This window comes from Sardina pilchardus, chromosome 12, assembly GCF_963854185.1.
Source record: "Sardina pilchardus chromosome 12, fSarPil1.1, whole genome shotgun sequence".
Lineage (NCBI taxonomy): Eukaryota > Metazoa > Chordata > Actinopteri > Clupeiformes > Clupeidae > Sardina > Sardina pilchardus.
The window spans coordinates 12,353,932-12,369,453 of NC_085005.1; the positions used below are offsets into that span (position 1 = coordinate 12,353,932).

General features: G+C 46.1%; 1 protein-coding gene across 1 annotated transcript in view; it reads left to right on the plus strand.

Moving 5' to 3' along the window:
* The window catches only part of ezrb (ezrin b), a 32,030-nt gene extending 16,525 nt beyond the window's left edge, over nt 1-15,505 (plus strand). The window contains exons 4-15 of the mRNA XM_062551602.1: nt 563-658; nt 2,594-2,716; nt 2,993-3,144; nt 3,514-3,597; nt 4,183-4,329; nt 7,556-7,652; nt 7,840-8,003; nt 8,932-9,062; nt 10,230-10,390; nt 11,075-11,167; nt 11,931-12,170; nt 13,370-15,505. Coding sequence (XP_062407586.1) covers nt 563-658; nt 2,594-2,716; nt 2,993-3,144; nt 3,514-3,597; nt 4,183-4,329; nt 7,556-7,652; nt 7,840-8,003; nt 8,932-9,062; nt 10,230-10,390; nt 11,075-11,167; nt 11,931-12,170; nt 13,370-13,534 — 1,653 coding nt within the window. The 3' untranslated portion in view covers nt 13,535-15,505. The remainder of the gene's footprint in view (nt 1-562; nt 659-2,593; nt 2,717-2,992; nt 3,145-3,513; nt 3,598-4,182; nt 4,330-7,555; nt 7,653-7,839; nt 8,004-8,931; nt 9,063-10,229; nt 10,391-11,074; nt 11,168-11,930; nt 12,171-13,369) is intronic.
* The last annotated feature ends 17 nt before the right edge of the window (nt 15,506-15,522 follow it).

Here is a 15,522-nt window from a genome sequence, read left to right on the forward strand (position 1 = left end):
ACTGATTGTGAAAAATGGTGCAACTGTACAGAGAAGGCCATATTGCATCTGCCACACGCTTCTGCGTGTATCCAAGATGACCACCGACACTCTCAGTAAATCACACACACACACACACGCACACATACACCTCCCAGAGTTTTCTGAAATCTTGCTGTCCAAACAAAGCTGCTGTCCGTGTGTGAGATGAGCCTACTGTCATGGTCCTCCGAGCGTGACCATGGCACGCGTCCAGCAAAGGGACAGCTGCCCTAACTCTGCCCAATGGCTCCTACAGCTCCTCTGGTGAACAGCAGTGCAGCTTTATCAGTGCCAGAGTTGTAGGAGTTGTGTGCGCAATGATTAGCCATGCTAATGTTGTGTGTGCTTACACCGAGTCTGATGGGGCAACATCACTGCAAACAATTGACTTAATGCTTGTTTATGTTTCATTGCCAATATTGTCATTATATTACGTCATTGTTTGTCTCTCCTGTCAAAATGGTAGTTATGTCATTACTCAGTAAGGCTGCCCGTGTAGATAGTCAAATGTTCATGTCTGTTCTTCCTGACTCTTCCACAGGTGGTCAAAACCATCGGTCTGCGGGAGGTCTGGTACTTTGGCCTGCAGTACATGGATAGCAAAGGCTACCACACCTGGCTCAAGCTGGATAAAAAGGTAGGCACTCACTCGCTGTCTGCCGAGACTGGACACTCACACCACCATGGCAGTAAACTTCGTTTTTATGACATGTCTGTGCTACTATATATAACAGTTAAGTGCCACTGTTAATAACAGTGTGGGGCAGGATGCAAATTAGATATTCATTTGTACTTTCAGAATCTTTAAGGACCATAACGCGTAACAATTTCAGTATCATGTATTTCATAAGCATGATTTGATTTCTGAAAGTTTGAACTTAAAGGACTAAAAGTTTGAATTAAGGACTATGGCTGCTGGTTTTGGTCCTTGGTTACAAATCATTGGCCTTATTTGACCAGCCTTCACAGTCCTCTCAATCATTGATACTATTCGGCCACATTCTTCAGAAAGGTGTGGCCGGGACTCGCACTCAAATACCAGCCCAGCGCTTTAAAGGAATTATAGGAACCCGCATCAACAAACATCAGATGTTGTAAATAACCACACTGTCAACACCTCTCTCTAAACTCCTGTCAGCTGACTAAACAGTTTTCAGCGAATAGCCGTCTTTGCAGCCAGTTAGACTATCTCTTATGTTGAACTCGACGTGGCCCTAAACAGCTGGACCCAGGTGGCCGGCCTGTTTTCCCTGAGCAAACACCGCCCTCAGCACTTAGCACCTTAGCGCTAGCATGCTAGCTCTGACGCCCTGTAGCCATGTGAGCTCAGGTGTAGCTCATGCTACACCCCTCCGGCCCACTCCGGCCCCTCCACCACCACCATTGTGGTCGTGCACCGTGGTGAACGTGAGGAATGGAGATTTTCCAGGAGCAGGAGCAGTGCATTTCTGACATGCCTCCACCAAGGCTACTCCTAGCGCCAATGCCTCCATGCTCAATATTGACAGAAGACAAAAGGGGCTTGTCACGCTGAGAGAGATCAGCGTGCAGCCTGTTAGAAAACCCTCTTGAAGGGCAGTCTGTTCGTAACACAAACTCGAAACAAGTTAGGGATCAAATTTGACATTTGTTTTATAGCAGGGACAAATTTGAGTATTTACAGATGGGCCTGGCCTTAGCGGAATATTTCCAGTCGCTTAGTTTTTTTTTTCTAAACGGGAGTCTGAGGCCTGTGGTCGAGGGGATAGTTAGAAGGGAGGAAGAGCTGGGAAAGTTCCACCAGTAGAACCGTTTAGTGCTGACACCGAGCTACTACTCAGCACAATGGAAAGTGGAATATTCCAGACTGTCTCTCTCTCTCTCACTGTCTCACTGTCACTCTCACTCTTACTCACTCTCTCTCACACACACACTCTCAATCTCACACACCATACATACTCCTTATCTTTCTTTTCACTTTTAATAGTTTCTGTTCCTCTTCTTGGCATGCAAATATGCCACGTCGCAAAAAAAAAAAAAAGTGAAAAAAAAACTGAAGTGATACTGGCAGCGGATGTTATTTAGAGTCACAAACGTTCATGCATTCACAGATTTTTCTCCCCACACTCGGAGTTGTGGAATCCGTATTGTCCTACTTCAGTATAAGTTCTCTCTGGTGATAATTGGAAGCGCATGAGTGTGCCCAGTCAGTGAGTAGCAGTAATACTACACCAGCTGGCTTCCAGGGTTTGCATTTTGAACAGCTGAGTCTGAATTTCCACCCACGAGGTGCAATGGAGCCGTGAGAGTGTGTAACTGATTTCCAGCAACTGTTAACAATTCACTTTCTTTTCTCCTGTTGTTCTCCTGTTTTCGTCCTCCTTTTCTCTGTCCTTGTTTGTCTTTGCACTTCTGCTCCTCTACCTCCCTCCCTCCCTTTCTCTCTCTCTCTCTCTCTCTCTCTCTCTCTCTCTCTCTCTCTCTCTCTCTCTCTCTCTCTCTCTCTCTCTCTCTCTCTCTCTCTCTCTCTCTGCTCCCTTTCTCTTGTCCTCCATCTTTCCCACCTCCTTCTCTCCTCTCCTCTCCTCCACAGGTCTCCTCACAGGACGTGAAGAAGGAGAACCCCCTGCAGTTTAAGTTCCGGGCCAAATTCTTCCCAGAGGACGTGTCCGAGGAGCTCATTCAGGACATCACACAGAAGCTCTTCTTCATGCAGGTCAGGAACCAACCGCTGCAGTCTCCCTCTATGTGGGGCAGAACCCTGTTAGCTTACTGATGAGAAACGGAACACCCTTAACATGAACCTTTTTAAGATGCCTTTGGAACCCTTTTGGGGTGTCTACTATACTACAGCGACAAACCCTTGAAGAACTTCTGAAGAGCTTATGATGTCTGGTTTTCCCTGTAATTTTCCTCCTTCCAACTGACACAGTGAAGATTTTTCCAGGCAACCAAAGCACAATCAGTAAAACAAATATGCTCCATCCCACAGGTAAAAGACGCCCTTTTGAGTGACGAAATCTACTGCCCACCTGAGACTGCTGTGCTGCTGGCATCCTATGCTGTCCAGGCCAAGTTTGGCGACTTCAGCAAAGAGGCACACAAGCCTGGATACCTCACGTCAGATCGCCTGTTGCCTCAACGGTAAGGACGAAAGAGAGAAAGCAAATGTACAGTGGTGAGATGGTGTGTTCTTGGTGTAACCTGTGTACAACATACTTGACTGTTCCACACTGTCTGGACTCAAACTCACTGCACTAGAGTGAGGCGTAGGCCTACCAGCAAGGAGCCTAACCCAGGGATAGGGAGTCTATTGCAGTGGCCGAGGAGTTAGTTGAATCACTGCACAGCACTCTCTTAGCTGACTATCAATACACTGCTATGTATGTTTATTGCACTGTGTACTAACACATATTTTTCTACAGGCCATCTATCTGTCTCAATTTGGAAATGTGTATAAATTTGATCTACACTTCTAGCCACTAATCTGTGTGTGTGTGTGTGTCCCCTCAGTGTGTTGGAGCAGCACAAGCTGTCTCGAGAGCAGTGGGAGGAGAGGATCCAGGTGTGGCACGAGGAGCACAGGGGCATGCTCAGGTAAGTGTGGCACACGTGTGCACTCCTAAACATGAACAGGCCACATACACGTGCACTCCTAAACATGAACATGCCACACACAAGCACACACATGGGCTTCCTGAAGTCATCATCTGCTCGCACACATCCTGACATGGAGGTTCACTTTCAGGTTTTACAGGCTCTATTCCAGCATGCCGAACATGATAGCATGCTGTATATTAGCACTGATTAGAGAGGAGAGATATACTGTAAGTGTCCTATCCCGCTCATGACACTGCGCCCACATACATTTACTCCACCTTATCAGACAGAGCTTCTGTGTCAGTGGTATGGAATCACATTGTTCGCTTTCCTGCTTTCTGAGTACACTGATTACATTTGCAGCCATTTCTAGTGCACACAGACTGACAGACTAAATGTTTTGACAGGACTGTGTCTTCCTTTTGACTCTGATAAATGCACAGTCTGTCCACATTTTGCGGAGTTCTTGATTTAGCCATTGGACGATGTGTGGCTTATCCTATTACAACTGGTGTGGAATCACCTCTTTTTTCCCCATGTGCCCTTCTAACTGCTAATTTTTTCACTCTCTGATGTGCGTAGAGAGGATGCCATGCTGGAGTACCTGAAGATCGCACAGGACCTGGAGATGTATGGCGTCAACTACTTTGACATCAAGAACAAGAAGGGCACGGAGCTGTGGCTGGGCGTCGATGCGCTCGGACTCAACATCTACGAGAAGACAGACAAGTGAGTCGGGTGCACTGTGCCTCGCGTGAAGCGCCTATTTCAGATCGATCAGACATTTGATTGACTGCAGTTTTAAGGTTGCGTTTTTAAGATCATAGTGTCTTTTGCTGTCATTTTGCCTAATGGGGCCTCGTGAATGCTAAAATCAAACCAGTTGAACATTGATTCTGTAGGATGTGGTATGGTGTAGGTTGCTGGTGAAAAAGGGTCAACAGGTCACGGTTAGGGATGGCTTCACACAGCTGGTTAATCTCAGTTCAGTTTGGGGTCAATAGGTCAGTCACACTTCCTCCACAGTTATTTCCTCCTTTGCACTTGTTACTACAGTGTCCTTAACTTTCAGTTATTGGAATTGTGTCCTAAGTCAGAAGTGAAAACAGTAGGCCTAAAAGTTAACGCTATCAAACTAACCCAGAAACTACCACAACTATCTACTAACTATGATATGAGACATACCTACCTGCCTACCTGTGAGCTGATAAACTGCGCCACTAAAACCTCCTCTCCATAAAGGTGATTAGCTAAGGCTTAGCTAATGTTTCTGATTGATAGACTACGGAATGATCTAGATTTGGCTAGTTTTACTTGCTGCTTGCTATATTGACAAACCTATAATATGTAGGCCTACATTAAATTAGTGTTCGAAAATCAGTCCATGGGATTGGGGAAGTGGGTTTGGTCGGTACAGCCAAGCTTGTCCAGGATGGGCACAGATGACTTCCAGGAGGGGCCGGCCCCTCAAAAGCCCCTGCAGAACAACGGGACTGTATGCCCTTTATGTTGAAATCATGTCATCAAATTCATTGTATTGCCAACCTCTCTGCCAATGTCCTAGCCCCGGAGGGCGTGCAGGAGAAACTAATATGCTTCACTGCTCTAATGTGCTTTACATATATTAGAATATAACCCACATATGTAGAGAAGCACTAGTTCCTCCTCTGTGGATAAAGGGAGGTGTGAATCCAGTTTGACCATGAAACTGACACTGAAGTGTGTGAGTTGTTAAGAAGCAGAAAATTGTGTACGTGTCTGTGGGAGTGTGTCTGAAGGAGAGCGATAGGGTCTCCTTTCATGCTTTTTTTTTTGTTTTGTTTGAGGGAGAAAGTGAGAAAGTGAAAGATAAGGACTGAGAAAGAAAAAGAGAGAAAGAGAAAGAGAGAGGGATTGGGAGAGAGGGGGACAGAGAGAGAATGCGGGCAAATTGGTGTTCTCCCACAGTGCCCTCTGTTGTAACCATAGTGACTCAGACTGGTTTTTCAGGCAGCGTGTCACTGAAGTATGCACTGCTAGTGTGGAGAGGGACCCAGAGAGAAGGCAACACAATGGTGCTGCTCGCAGGGCCTCTGAACACTCAGCCCTCCAGGGACTTCACTCTCCTAGGGCTCAGCCACACACACACACACACACACACACACACACACACACACACACACACACACACACACACACACACACACCTATTACCTACACAACTCTTGTCTGTCTCTCTCTCTTCTTTTTTCTTTCTCACTCAGCCTTACACTCAGACTCAGACTCACACTAACACACACAGACACACTCGCTCACACTCACTCACACACTCGGAGAATTCGACTCTTCAGACACTCTACCAATCCCTGGCTAATGCCTGTATTGTATAAAAACTAGGACAGGGAGTGATTGTTCAGACTCCTGTGGCACGGTTCCCCGCTGTGTCACCTGCGACTCAAAGAAGAGCGCCCGAGATCCGTCTAGAATATCAGTCGGGAATTCAGCCCGCCTACCCACACCTTCCACGTCCCCACTTCAAGGACCTTGGACGCCATCTGTCCACCCTCCGTTCCTCCCCATCTCTCCGAAACTCCCAAAGCAGTTTTTCCGAGAGTCCCTAGCCAATCAGGAGGGCTTGTTGTGCCAACCTGCGGTGCCCATAGCCAAAATGGCAGTTGCCTAACCCCCCAGCTTTGGCTAATCTGCTGCTCGTTAACGGCCAAAATCACCAGAAGTTAATCCTCCGGCGCAGGCTGGCACTCAGACAGACGCACTCCTCTCCCTAATGCCCATTAATGGCCCTCATTAAGGCCAGATCGCTTCTCTCGGCTCTCCTCAGGTGAAGGTTCAAATAGTATTGAAGCCAAGTCATGACAACCAAAGGCTTCATATACAGTAAGGTGATAATACACATAGGGCCACTTTTTTGGAGGGGTAATGTTGCCAGGCAAAGCTACTGGCAGTTGTTGATGATGTTGTTTAGGCAGTTTTTATGCTGATGCTGGGAAATGTTTCTTTGTTTTTGTTTTTGTTTTGTTTTTGAGAACATCAATCATCAGCAGGCAACATGTCACATCCTCATCCAATCGGAATGTTATGAGGCGATAATGTTATTGTCCAGAAAAATTGCTCAAAAAGTTGTCCCATGTCTCATCAATGTACGGCATCAATGTATTCACTGTTCCAAATGACCTAAATGATGCTCTTCACTTCAGAAGCCGAAGACGGACAACTGGTAATTAGTGGCTATTGATACTACTTAAGGGAGATTACAAAATACTGGAATATCGAGTTACGCTTATCTGGTTTCCACATGCCTGTACATGTTCTGGAAGTGTGCCTTGGTATCTGTGACACAATCGTAGCCTTTCCCAGTGTGTCACAGCCGAGGCAGGCCCGGCTTTACTATTGTTTGGTTGTGCGCTGCGAGCCGGTCTGTTGTCGGGTATCCGGCATCCTTGTCGGTGGACACAATGCCAGCGGGCGCCACACCCGAGAGGCCGATCATAGCAATGCCATGTCGCGGCCGCGGGAGGCACGGCAGAGAGGGAGGGAGAGGGGGGGGGAGGAGGGTGGAGCGGCACAACTGCCCGACGCGACACGGCACGGCACAGCCCAGCCCAGCCCAGCCCATCCCTTCGTGCCTCTGAGGAGCTGGCATTGTTCAATGCCCCTGAGCGGTGCAGGCAGGAACCCTTTTAAAATGGCTGACGTTCACCTCCTTCCTGGCTCCCTTGCACTCAATGGCATGACATTGTTAAGTGGTTTTTCAATGACTGCTGGAAAAATACCCACAAAACAGTGCCATGGGTTCAATCTCGTCAGTTTTTTGGCACCAAAAGTACACACAAATCTTTTTTCTTTCCTTGGTAACCACAGAATACGAGAGTTTTAACATTCACAGCAACAAGCAATCATTACTTCAATTTATTTAATGTTGTATCGTTTCCTTTCTCTGTGTATTGTTCTAATCCAGATTGACCCCAAAGATTGGATTTCCATGGAGTGAAATCAGGAACATCTCCTTCAATGATAAGAAGTTTGTCATCAAGCCCATTGACAAGAAGGCCCCAGTAAGTACTGTTCCAAGCAGTCAGTCAGTATGCATATCATACTGTAGAGAAATAACAACAACTTTCTAAATGGTTAAAATAGTTGTGTGTTGTGCGTGTTCATTGCGTGTTTTCATTGCATCTCTCTTAATCTTGTGTTTGTTGCTGCTTCTTCTCCCCCACCTTTTCCTCTCTCCCGCGCGCTCAGGACTTTGTGTTCTACGCCCCTCGGCTCCGCATCAACAAGCGCATCCTGCAGCTCTGCATGGGGAACCACGAGCTGTACATGCGGCGCAGGAAGCCCGACACCATCGAGGTGCAGCAGATGAAGGCCCAGGCCCGCGAGGAGAAGCACCAGAAGCAGCAGGAGCGGTGAGCAGGCGCATTACGGGCCAAAGACAAGGGGAGCATTGTAGCATGTGCTAGGAGTTCTACGGGTTATATTGTTAGTTATATGCTTGGTTATATGGGCTAAATCAAACCTTTATTTATACTCGTAGGGTATAAATGGTGGGTTATATGGGTTATATGGTTAGTCATATATGGGTTATATGGGTCAAATGGTTAGTTCTACGAGTTGTAGGCCTATGGGTGTAGGCCTAAACTGTTTTACCAAATCTGTCATTGCATTGGTTGGCCATGGCAGGTACAGTATGTAGGTTTGAGCAGAGCTATTGCAGTGGGCCTAATGCTCAACAATATCTTAGTTGTGGTGGCTCAGATACTCTGGAAGGCAGACTACCTCTGATTCTGCTGTCTATAGTAGATGGCACGTTGTTTTAGGCCAGGCTATTGTATCACAGCAAAGATCATGAGAAATAGTTTTTCATTTCAGCTATAAATTATACTGAGCAATTGGTTGCAGGATAGAAGAAGTCAAAGTCCAAAAGGACTCTTGTGTTGCATGAGGTGGCATGATTTGATCTGTGCGTGCACTTGCATCATGCACATGAGCAACCAGTCAACAAGTGTGTGTGTGTGTGTGCGCGTGTTTGTGTGCGCGCATGTGTGTGTGCGCGTGTGTGCGTTTGAGTGTGTGTGTGTGTGTGTGTTCGTGTGTGTGTGTGTGTTCGTGTGTGTGTGTGTGTGTGTGTGTGTGTGTGTGTGTGTGTGTGTGTTTTATAAGACACTGATTGCGTGTGTGAACCCACGATAGGGCACTCTTCTCTGTTAGCCCCCCCCCCCCCCGCCGGTGCCCGGTTGGCAGCGTTGATGCCGCTGCGCGTTGTGTTTTTTTTTTTATGCCTTTACGAGCGTCGGCTCCTTTGTGCTCTGACGCGGCGGCCCCTCTTATCTGCAGCGCCCAGCTGGAGAGCGAGAAGAAGAAGAGGGAGAACATCGAGCGCGAGAAGGAGCAGATGGAGAGGGAGAAGCAGGAGCTCATGATGCGTCTGTACGAGTTCGAAGAGAAGACCAAGAGGGCTGAGAAAGGTAGGAGCCTAACGTGTATCTGTGTGTGTGTGTCTGTGTGTGTGTGAGTGAGAGTAAGCATGATAATATAAACATGACCGGTATTATCCTACGATCTTTAAGATTAGCGATCATTTCAGACTTCAAGCGGACTGATTTTTGCAGGACGGTGTGGTGGTTGATTGGCGAGACTTATTGACTGAATCTAATGTTCATATGAAAGACCCTCTGAGTGGATTGATGTTGATAGTTATGTAGGTATTTATATACAGTACATATGTGTATGATTGTATTTATCTATTTATTTATGCATGTATGCATATTTAGGGAGTTCTCCCAGTTAAAGAAGATTCACTCCACTTCTTTATGACATTTAAATGAGAACAGCGATCGTTACATGCTGACTCCTTCTTCAGTACTTTGTATTAGTTTTCCTTCATTTGATTTTTAGTTTAAATCGGTCGTAATTGTGCTGTGCAATCCACTGACTTCTGCCAGTCTCGGCCGCTCTGCTGATATCTTTATCAGTTCCTGGGCTCCAGAGATAAGGCAGTGCTCCATGGCTAGCTGCTCGGAATAAGATGCTTATCACTCGAACTGGCCCTTATGGACTCTCTCTTATGGCCTTATCCAGCGCTTTATTTGCTGTTCCTGCACTATTTGATCTGAACCGGTGCTGTGCACAACCTATTGTTTATTCATTGTTCCTGGGCTTTTGAGTTATAGCAGCCTGAATCAGCTTGTGTGTGTGTGTGTAGTGTATGTGTTGTGTATGTTGTGTGTAGTGTATGTGTGTTGTGTACATACTGTATGCCATGTAGTGAGTGTGTAGGTTGCGTACGTTCATATTTGAGTGTTGAAACATTATATAATGCACCAGTCCTGTCATTGATTAATTATCTGCAACGTCACTGTCATATCAGGACATATTGTCAGGTGCCAGAAAAAGCTGATAACAGTACTGAGGCCAAACTCTAGAGTGTGTGTGTGTGTGTGTGTGTGTGTGTGTGTGTGATCACCCTGTAATGTGTTTCTCACTCTGTGTGTGCACTCTGTAATGTGTTTTTCACTCTCTCTCTCTCACTCTGTGTGTGTGTGAGGGAGAGATGTGTTTTCACTCTGTGTGTGTGTGAGAGAGAGGTGTTATCACCCTGTAATGTATTTTTCTGTGTGTGTGTGTGTGTGCAGACCTGCAGGAGCAGATGCAGCGGGCGATACAGCTGGAGCACGAGCGGAGGCGGGCGGAGGAGGAGGCGGCGCGGCTGGAGGCCGACAGACAGGCAGCTCTGCTGGCCAAGGAGGAGCTGGCCCGACAGGCCGAGGACCAGATCAAGAGCCAGGAGCAGCTGGTGAGGAGCGCGCGCACACACACACACACACACACACACACACACACACACACACTCATAGGGTAGTCATTCACTAGACAAACATAACCACACACACACACACACACACACACAGACTTACTGAATATATGCACACAGATTTACTCACACACACACATACTGTAGTCATTCACTAGACAAACATAACCACACAGACTTACTGAATATATGCACACACACACACACACACACACACACACACATATACACATGAACATTCACTAGACAAACATACCCCACACACACACACCCCAGTATATTCATGTGCGGTGCTGTCCCAGTTGAAACATGAGCCATGGACAGCAGTGTCGTCCGTGTCAGCGCTGTTCTCAGAGGCAGCTGTGAGTCACACCAGGGCTGGGGTCTGAGTCAGTGCAGAGGTGCCGTTGGGTTGGGTTGGGGGGTGTGTGTGTGTGTGTGTGTGTGTGTGTGTGTAAGAGAGTGAGAGAGTAATTGGCTACCTGGGCTGGCCGATACCTGGCACCAAGAGAACGGTTGGCCACAGCATCCACTGTTATCATGCTGTTGTGTGGTCAGTTGCTAGGCAAAAGTGGCTCTGGTTTGCTATGTCTCATGGCTGTGTCTCTTTTTTTGTGTCTATATACACACACACACACACACACACACACACACACACACACACAGGCCGCAGAGCTGGCAGAACACACTGCTAGGATCGCCCTGCTGGAGGAGGCCAGGAAACGCAAGGAGGACGAGGCCAGCACATGGCAACAGAGAGTGAGTTCTCCTCTTACTCACACACACACACACACACATTTTTCTCTCTGTCAACCCCTCTCTCTCTCCCTCTCTCTCTCACACACACACACACACACACACACACACACACACACACACACACACACACACACACACACACACACGATCATTCACTTGCACATTTACTTTTCTGTCTCTCCTTTCACATTGACTCTTTTCTTTCTTCATGAATGAACAATAGTGAAATTTGAACAGTCAACATTTCAAATCTTTCCATCCACTCTTTAAAGTTTAAAGTAGTCATTGTCAATAAAGCAGTTGTTGTTATTAATCATTAAATGTCTGTATCTTCCTTCCCAACCCTTCACTTCTCTATCTCGGTCTCTCTGTATCCCCCTTCCTCTCTCTCTATCTCTATTTGTCTGTTTCACCTATTGCTCTCTTCTCTCCATCTCTATCTGTCTGTATCCCCCCTTCATCTCCTCTCTTCATATCTATCTCTCTGTAATCCCCCTTTCCTCTCCTCTCTGTACTTCAATCTGTCTGTATCCCCCCTTCCTCTCCTCTCTCCATTTCTCTGTAATCCCCCTTTCCTCTCCTCTCCTCTCTCCACCTCTGTGTCTATCATCCCCCTTCTTCTCCTCTCTCCATCTCTATCTCTCTGTAATCCCCCTTTCCTCTCCTCTTTCCATTCCTATCTGTCTCTATCCCTCCTTCCTCTCCATCTCTATCTCTCTGTAATCCCCCTCTCCTCTCCTCTCTCCTCTCCTCTCCTCCCCAGGCCCAGAACGCGCAGGACGACCTGCTGAAGACGCGTGAGGAGCTGCACCTGGTGCTGACGGTGCCGCCGCCCCCTCCCCCGCCGCCCGTCATGGACCACATGGACGACGGCGACGACGGCGAGGAGAGCACCAGCACGCACAGCGCCGAGCTGCAGAACGAGGACTTCGACGACCACCGCCAGGAGGAGGAGCGCATCACCGAGGCCGAGAAGAACGAGCGCGTGCAGAAACAGCTGATGGTGAGTGGGGAGACATGCGCGCGCGCGCGTACACACACACACACACACACACACACACACACACACACACACACACACACACACACACACACACACACACACATACACACACACACACACACATGCATACATGCAGGGATGGGCAGTATTTATTATATACAGTAATTTCCCGCATATGTGTATAGGCCGCAGGACAGTGTTTTATGCAAGTTAAAAGAAACAAAACCATATTAACCATATCTTCATATTGTAGCTGAAGAAATTTTGCAAAATCAATGTTTAAGGCTAATAGTCAGGAAATTACGGTATATTTAAAATACCTATTTCAAATACAACATAATTACTTTATCATCTATTTTATTGGGTTGTAGAGAATGGCTTTGTAACTGTTTGAAAATACTGCCAAATATTTTGGGTAAAACCAACACATGACCTCATAGAAGTGCAAAACAATGAATGTAGCCTCTGGCTTGCACTGATTTTAGTCATTTGGTCAGACTTGTTGCGATCGCAATATTGAGATTCAGGAAGATGATCCAATGCATGATAAGTAACATGTAGGTTGCTCACGCACAACACACCCCCATATCACACCAACCTTACGTTTCTTGAGAACTGTAATCGTCACTTTTTTCTTGAGGTTTTTTTTCTGTTCTTTTGTTAAGAACAATTGAAAGGGAAATGGGAACTACAAGGGAACGCAAAGGGATTCCCCCTGAGTAGGTGGCATTCCAACCTTCTTGCGTTCCCTTGAACAGGCAGAGAGCTTCATTACTCCCACACATGACCTACTGTCAGGCCAGCTGATTCCTATCTGCTGATTAAGTGCCTGTGGTGATCTCTTTTGTATGTTGTCAGTGTGTAGATCAATAAAGCCTCATTAGCTAGAAGTACTGTATTATTTTCTGACTTCCTTGTATTTTTTTATGGCATTTCCTTATGAGACCCTTTCACCCAAAGCATCTCTGATCATGTATCCATGTCAGTAGCCAGAGTGTGTACTTCCACAGAAACACTGGGCTGTCAGTGTCTCGCTTTACCTGTTCTTCGACTAGATGAGTTATATAGAAACCTGGCATACCTTATGATACCTGCTGAGTCTGACACCCAAACTCTCTTTTCGTCTCTCCCTCCTTCCTTTCTTTCTTTCCTTCTTTCTCTCTCTCACGCTCTCTCTCTCTCTCTCCCCCCCCCCCCAGGCCCTGACCTCTGAGCTGGCCCATGCTCGTGACGACACCAAGAAGACCCAGAACGACATCTTGCACACAGAGAACATGCGTGCTGGACGAGACAAGTACAAGACCCTGCGGCAGATCCGACAGGGCAACACCAAGCAGCGCATTGACGAGTTTGAAGCCTTATAAGAGCAACCCCACACCCTACCCCTACACCCACTCCTAGTGAGAGGGGATGTTATTATACCCCCAACCTGCCATCCTCTGAGAAAACCTAAGCCCCCTATGCCATACCCTTTCTGAGTGGTCACTGCCAGGAACACACACACACGCGCGCGTGCATACAGTATATACACACACACACACACACATGCGCATATACATAGATATACAGATCCATACAGACCAGTAATGAGAGGCACTTTTTGACCTTTGAGGAACATGATGCATCTCGTGTTCTTCCTTATGTGTGCATAGACGTGTGCTAACACACACACACACACACACAAACCAACACTGCATATAGACAAACATACACCACTACCCTCTCGCACCACTAATGTCAGCCCAGCAGGTCGCCCTGTTGCGGCGCGTGTAGCTCCGCTCTTTGCCACAGCACAAAACAACCGCAACACGAGTGTCATTCAAACCATCCAGTGCCAAAAAAAACACTTTTTTCCCCTTTTTAGTCCTAGCTTGAGATGAAGCTCCTATTTGACTGTGTATCACTCTGCAACCAAAATTGCCATTTTTATTTTTATTTTTTTGTTGCTTCTAAACCCTGAGCAGAAGGGCTTGGAGAGGTGACCAAGGGAGGGAAGTGGCACTACATGGCAACATGTAAGGGAAAATGAAGTATCATTAAACCAGAGCATGGACTCTGGTGAGAGGTTAGTCTTAGTTTTTGTTGTAGCCGAAGTTGGAGAAAAAAGGGCAATTTACAGATTTTTTGTATTTATCGATTTCTTCTTTTGCTGTTTGTTTTGATCGGACCACTCAGAAAGGGGAATTACAGTATAAAACCTAAACTTTTCTGAAAAGGAAAATAATGTGTATGTTTTATTTTGTTTTGTGTCGTTTTTTTCCACATTATATTTTGAACACTTCTGTTTAATACCTGCTCTAGCTTAAAAAAAAAAATCTTAATTAAATATTTATACTCTACATGGGTCATCTACTTGGTTTGTATATTTTTGCTATTATACTAATGATTACAAGCAGTGTAATATTATCAAAGGTTCTATATTGACCAAAATTAATTACCATAGCTAGGTTTCTTTTTCTGCTCTGTAAAAGATCACTAAATTAAGAGATTTTTGTAAATTATTATCTTTTTTATTTTTTACGTTAGACAGTACTTAAGCTGCATGTTATTCAAATGACATAATATTTTTCTTATTCTAGGTACTTTTTGATTGACAGTCACTTAACTGTGGTTGCATCTTTTCTGATGAGGGATTTTAACTGCAGGATTCTTGTCCCTGAGCCCCATCTTTGATGAAAAGATTCAGTTCCCCTCCCCATGTAGTTTCTCTGTTATTCCTGTAACACAACCAGGAGAAAATATTTTCTCTCCTACCCACCAGCAGGATGGTTGATCTCGATGTTTGTGAGCAGTCATTTCTGTTTAGTTGTATCAGTTTTTCCGTTCCGGCACTGCCATATTTTGCCTGTTGGTCAGGTAGTAACAAATGCCCTCTTTACACTGTGGTGTACAGGGAGTAGGTCAGCACCTCACCTGCGAAGATCACCTCTCACTGTCCGTTACAGGACTCCATTCCAAGTACCAGCAAATCCCCGCTAAGTCCAGTTTTAGGAAACTGAAGAAGCTGAATGTACTGTAAAAAGGTAGCATATAGACACGATGCTCCTCGCATGTCTAAGTCACTCGCCACCATGTAGAAATGATCTGAGTGCAGCTCTGAAATTGCCTTTCATGTTTGCTTGGAGAAAAGGGAGTTACAACTGTCCTCAGAACAGTGGCTAAGGGCTAATGGTCATCATGTAGCACCATACACACCACACACAGATGGGAATGTCCTGGTCTTCAAAACTTGCTGTCAGTGGTATTCCAACTGATTGACTTTTTTTTTTTTTTGTTAATTTAAATTGAGGTGTTCAACTTTATTGGCAATAAAGAAAATCTCATATGATTTCATACACTGTGTGTTGTGTCA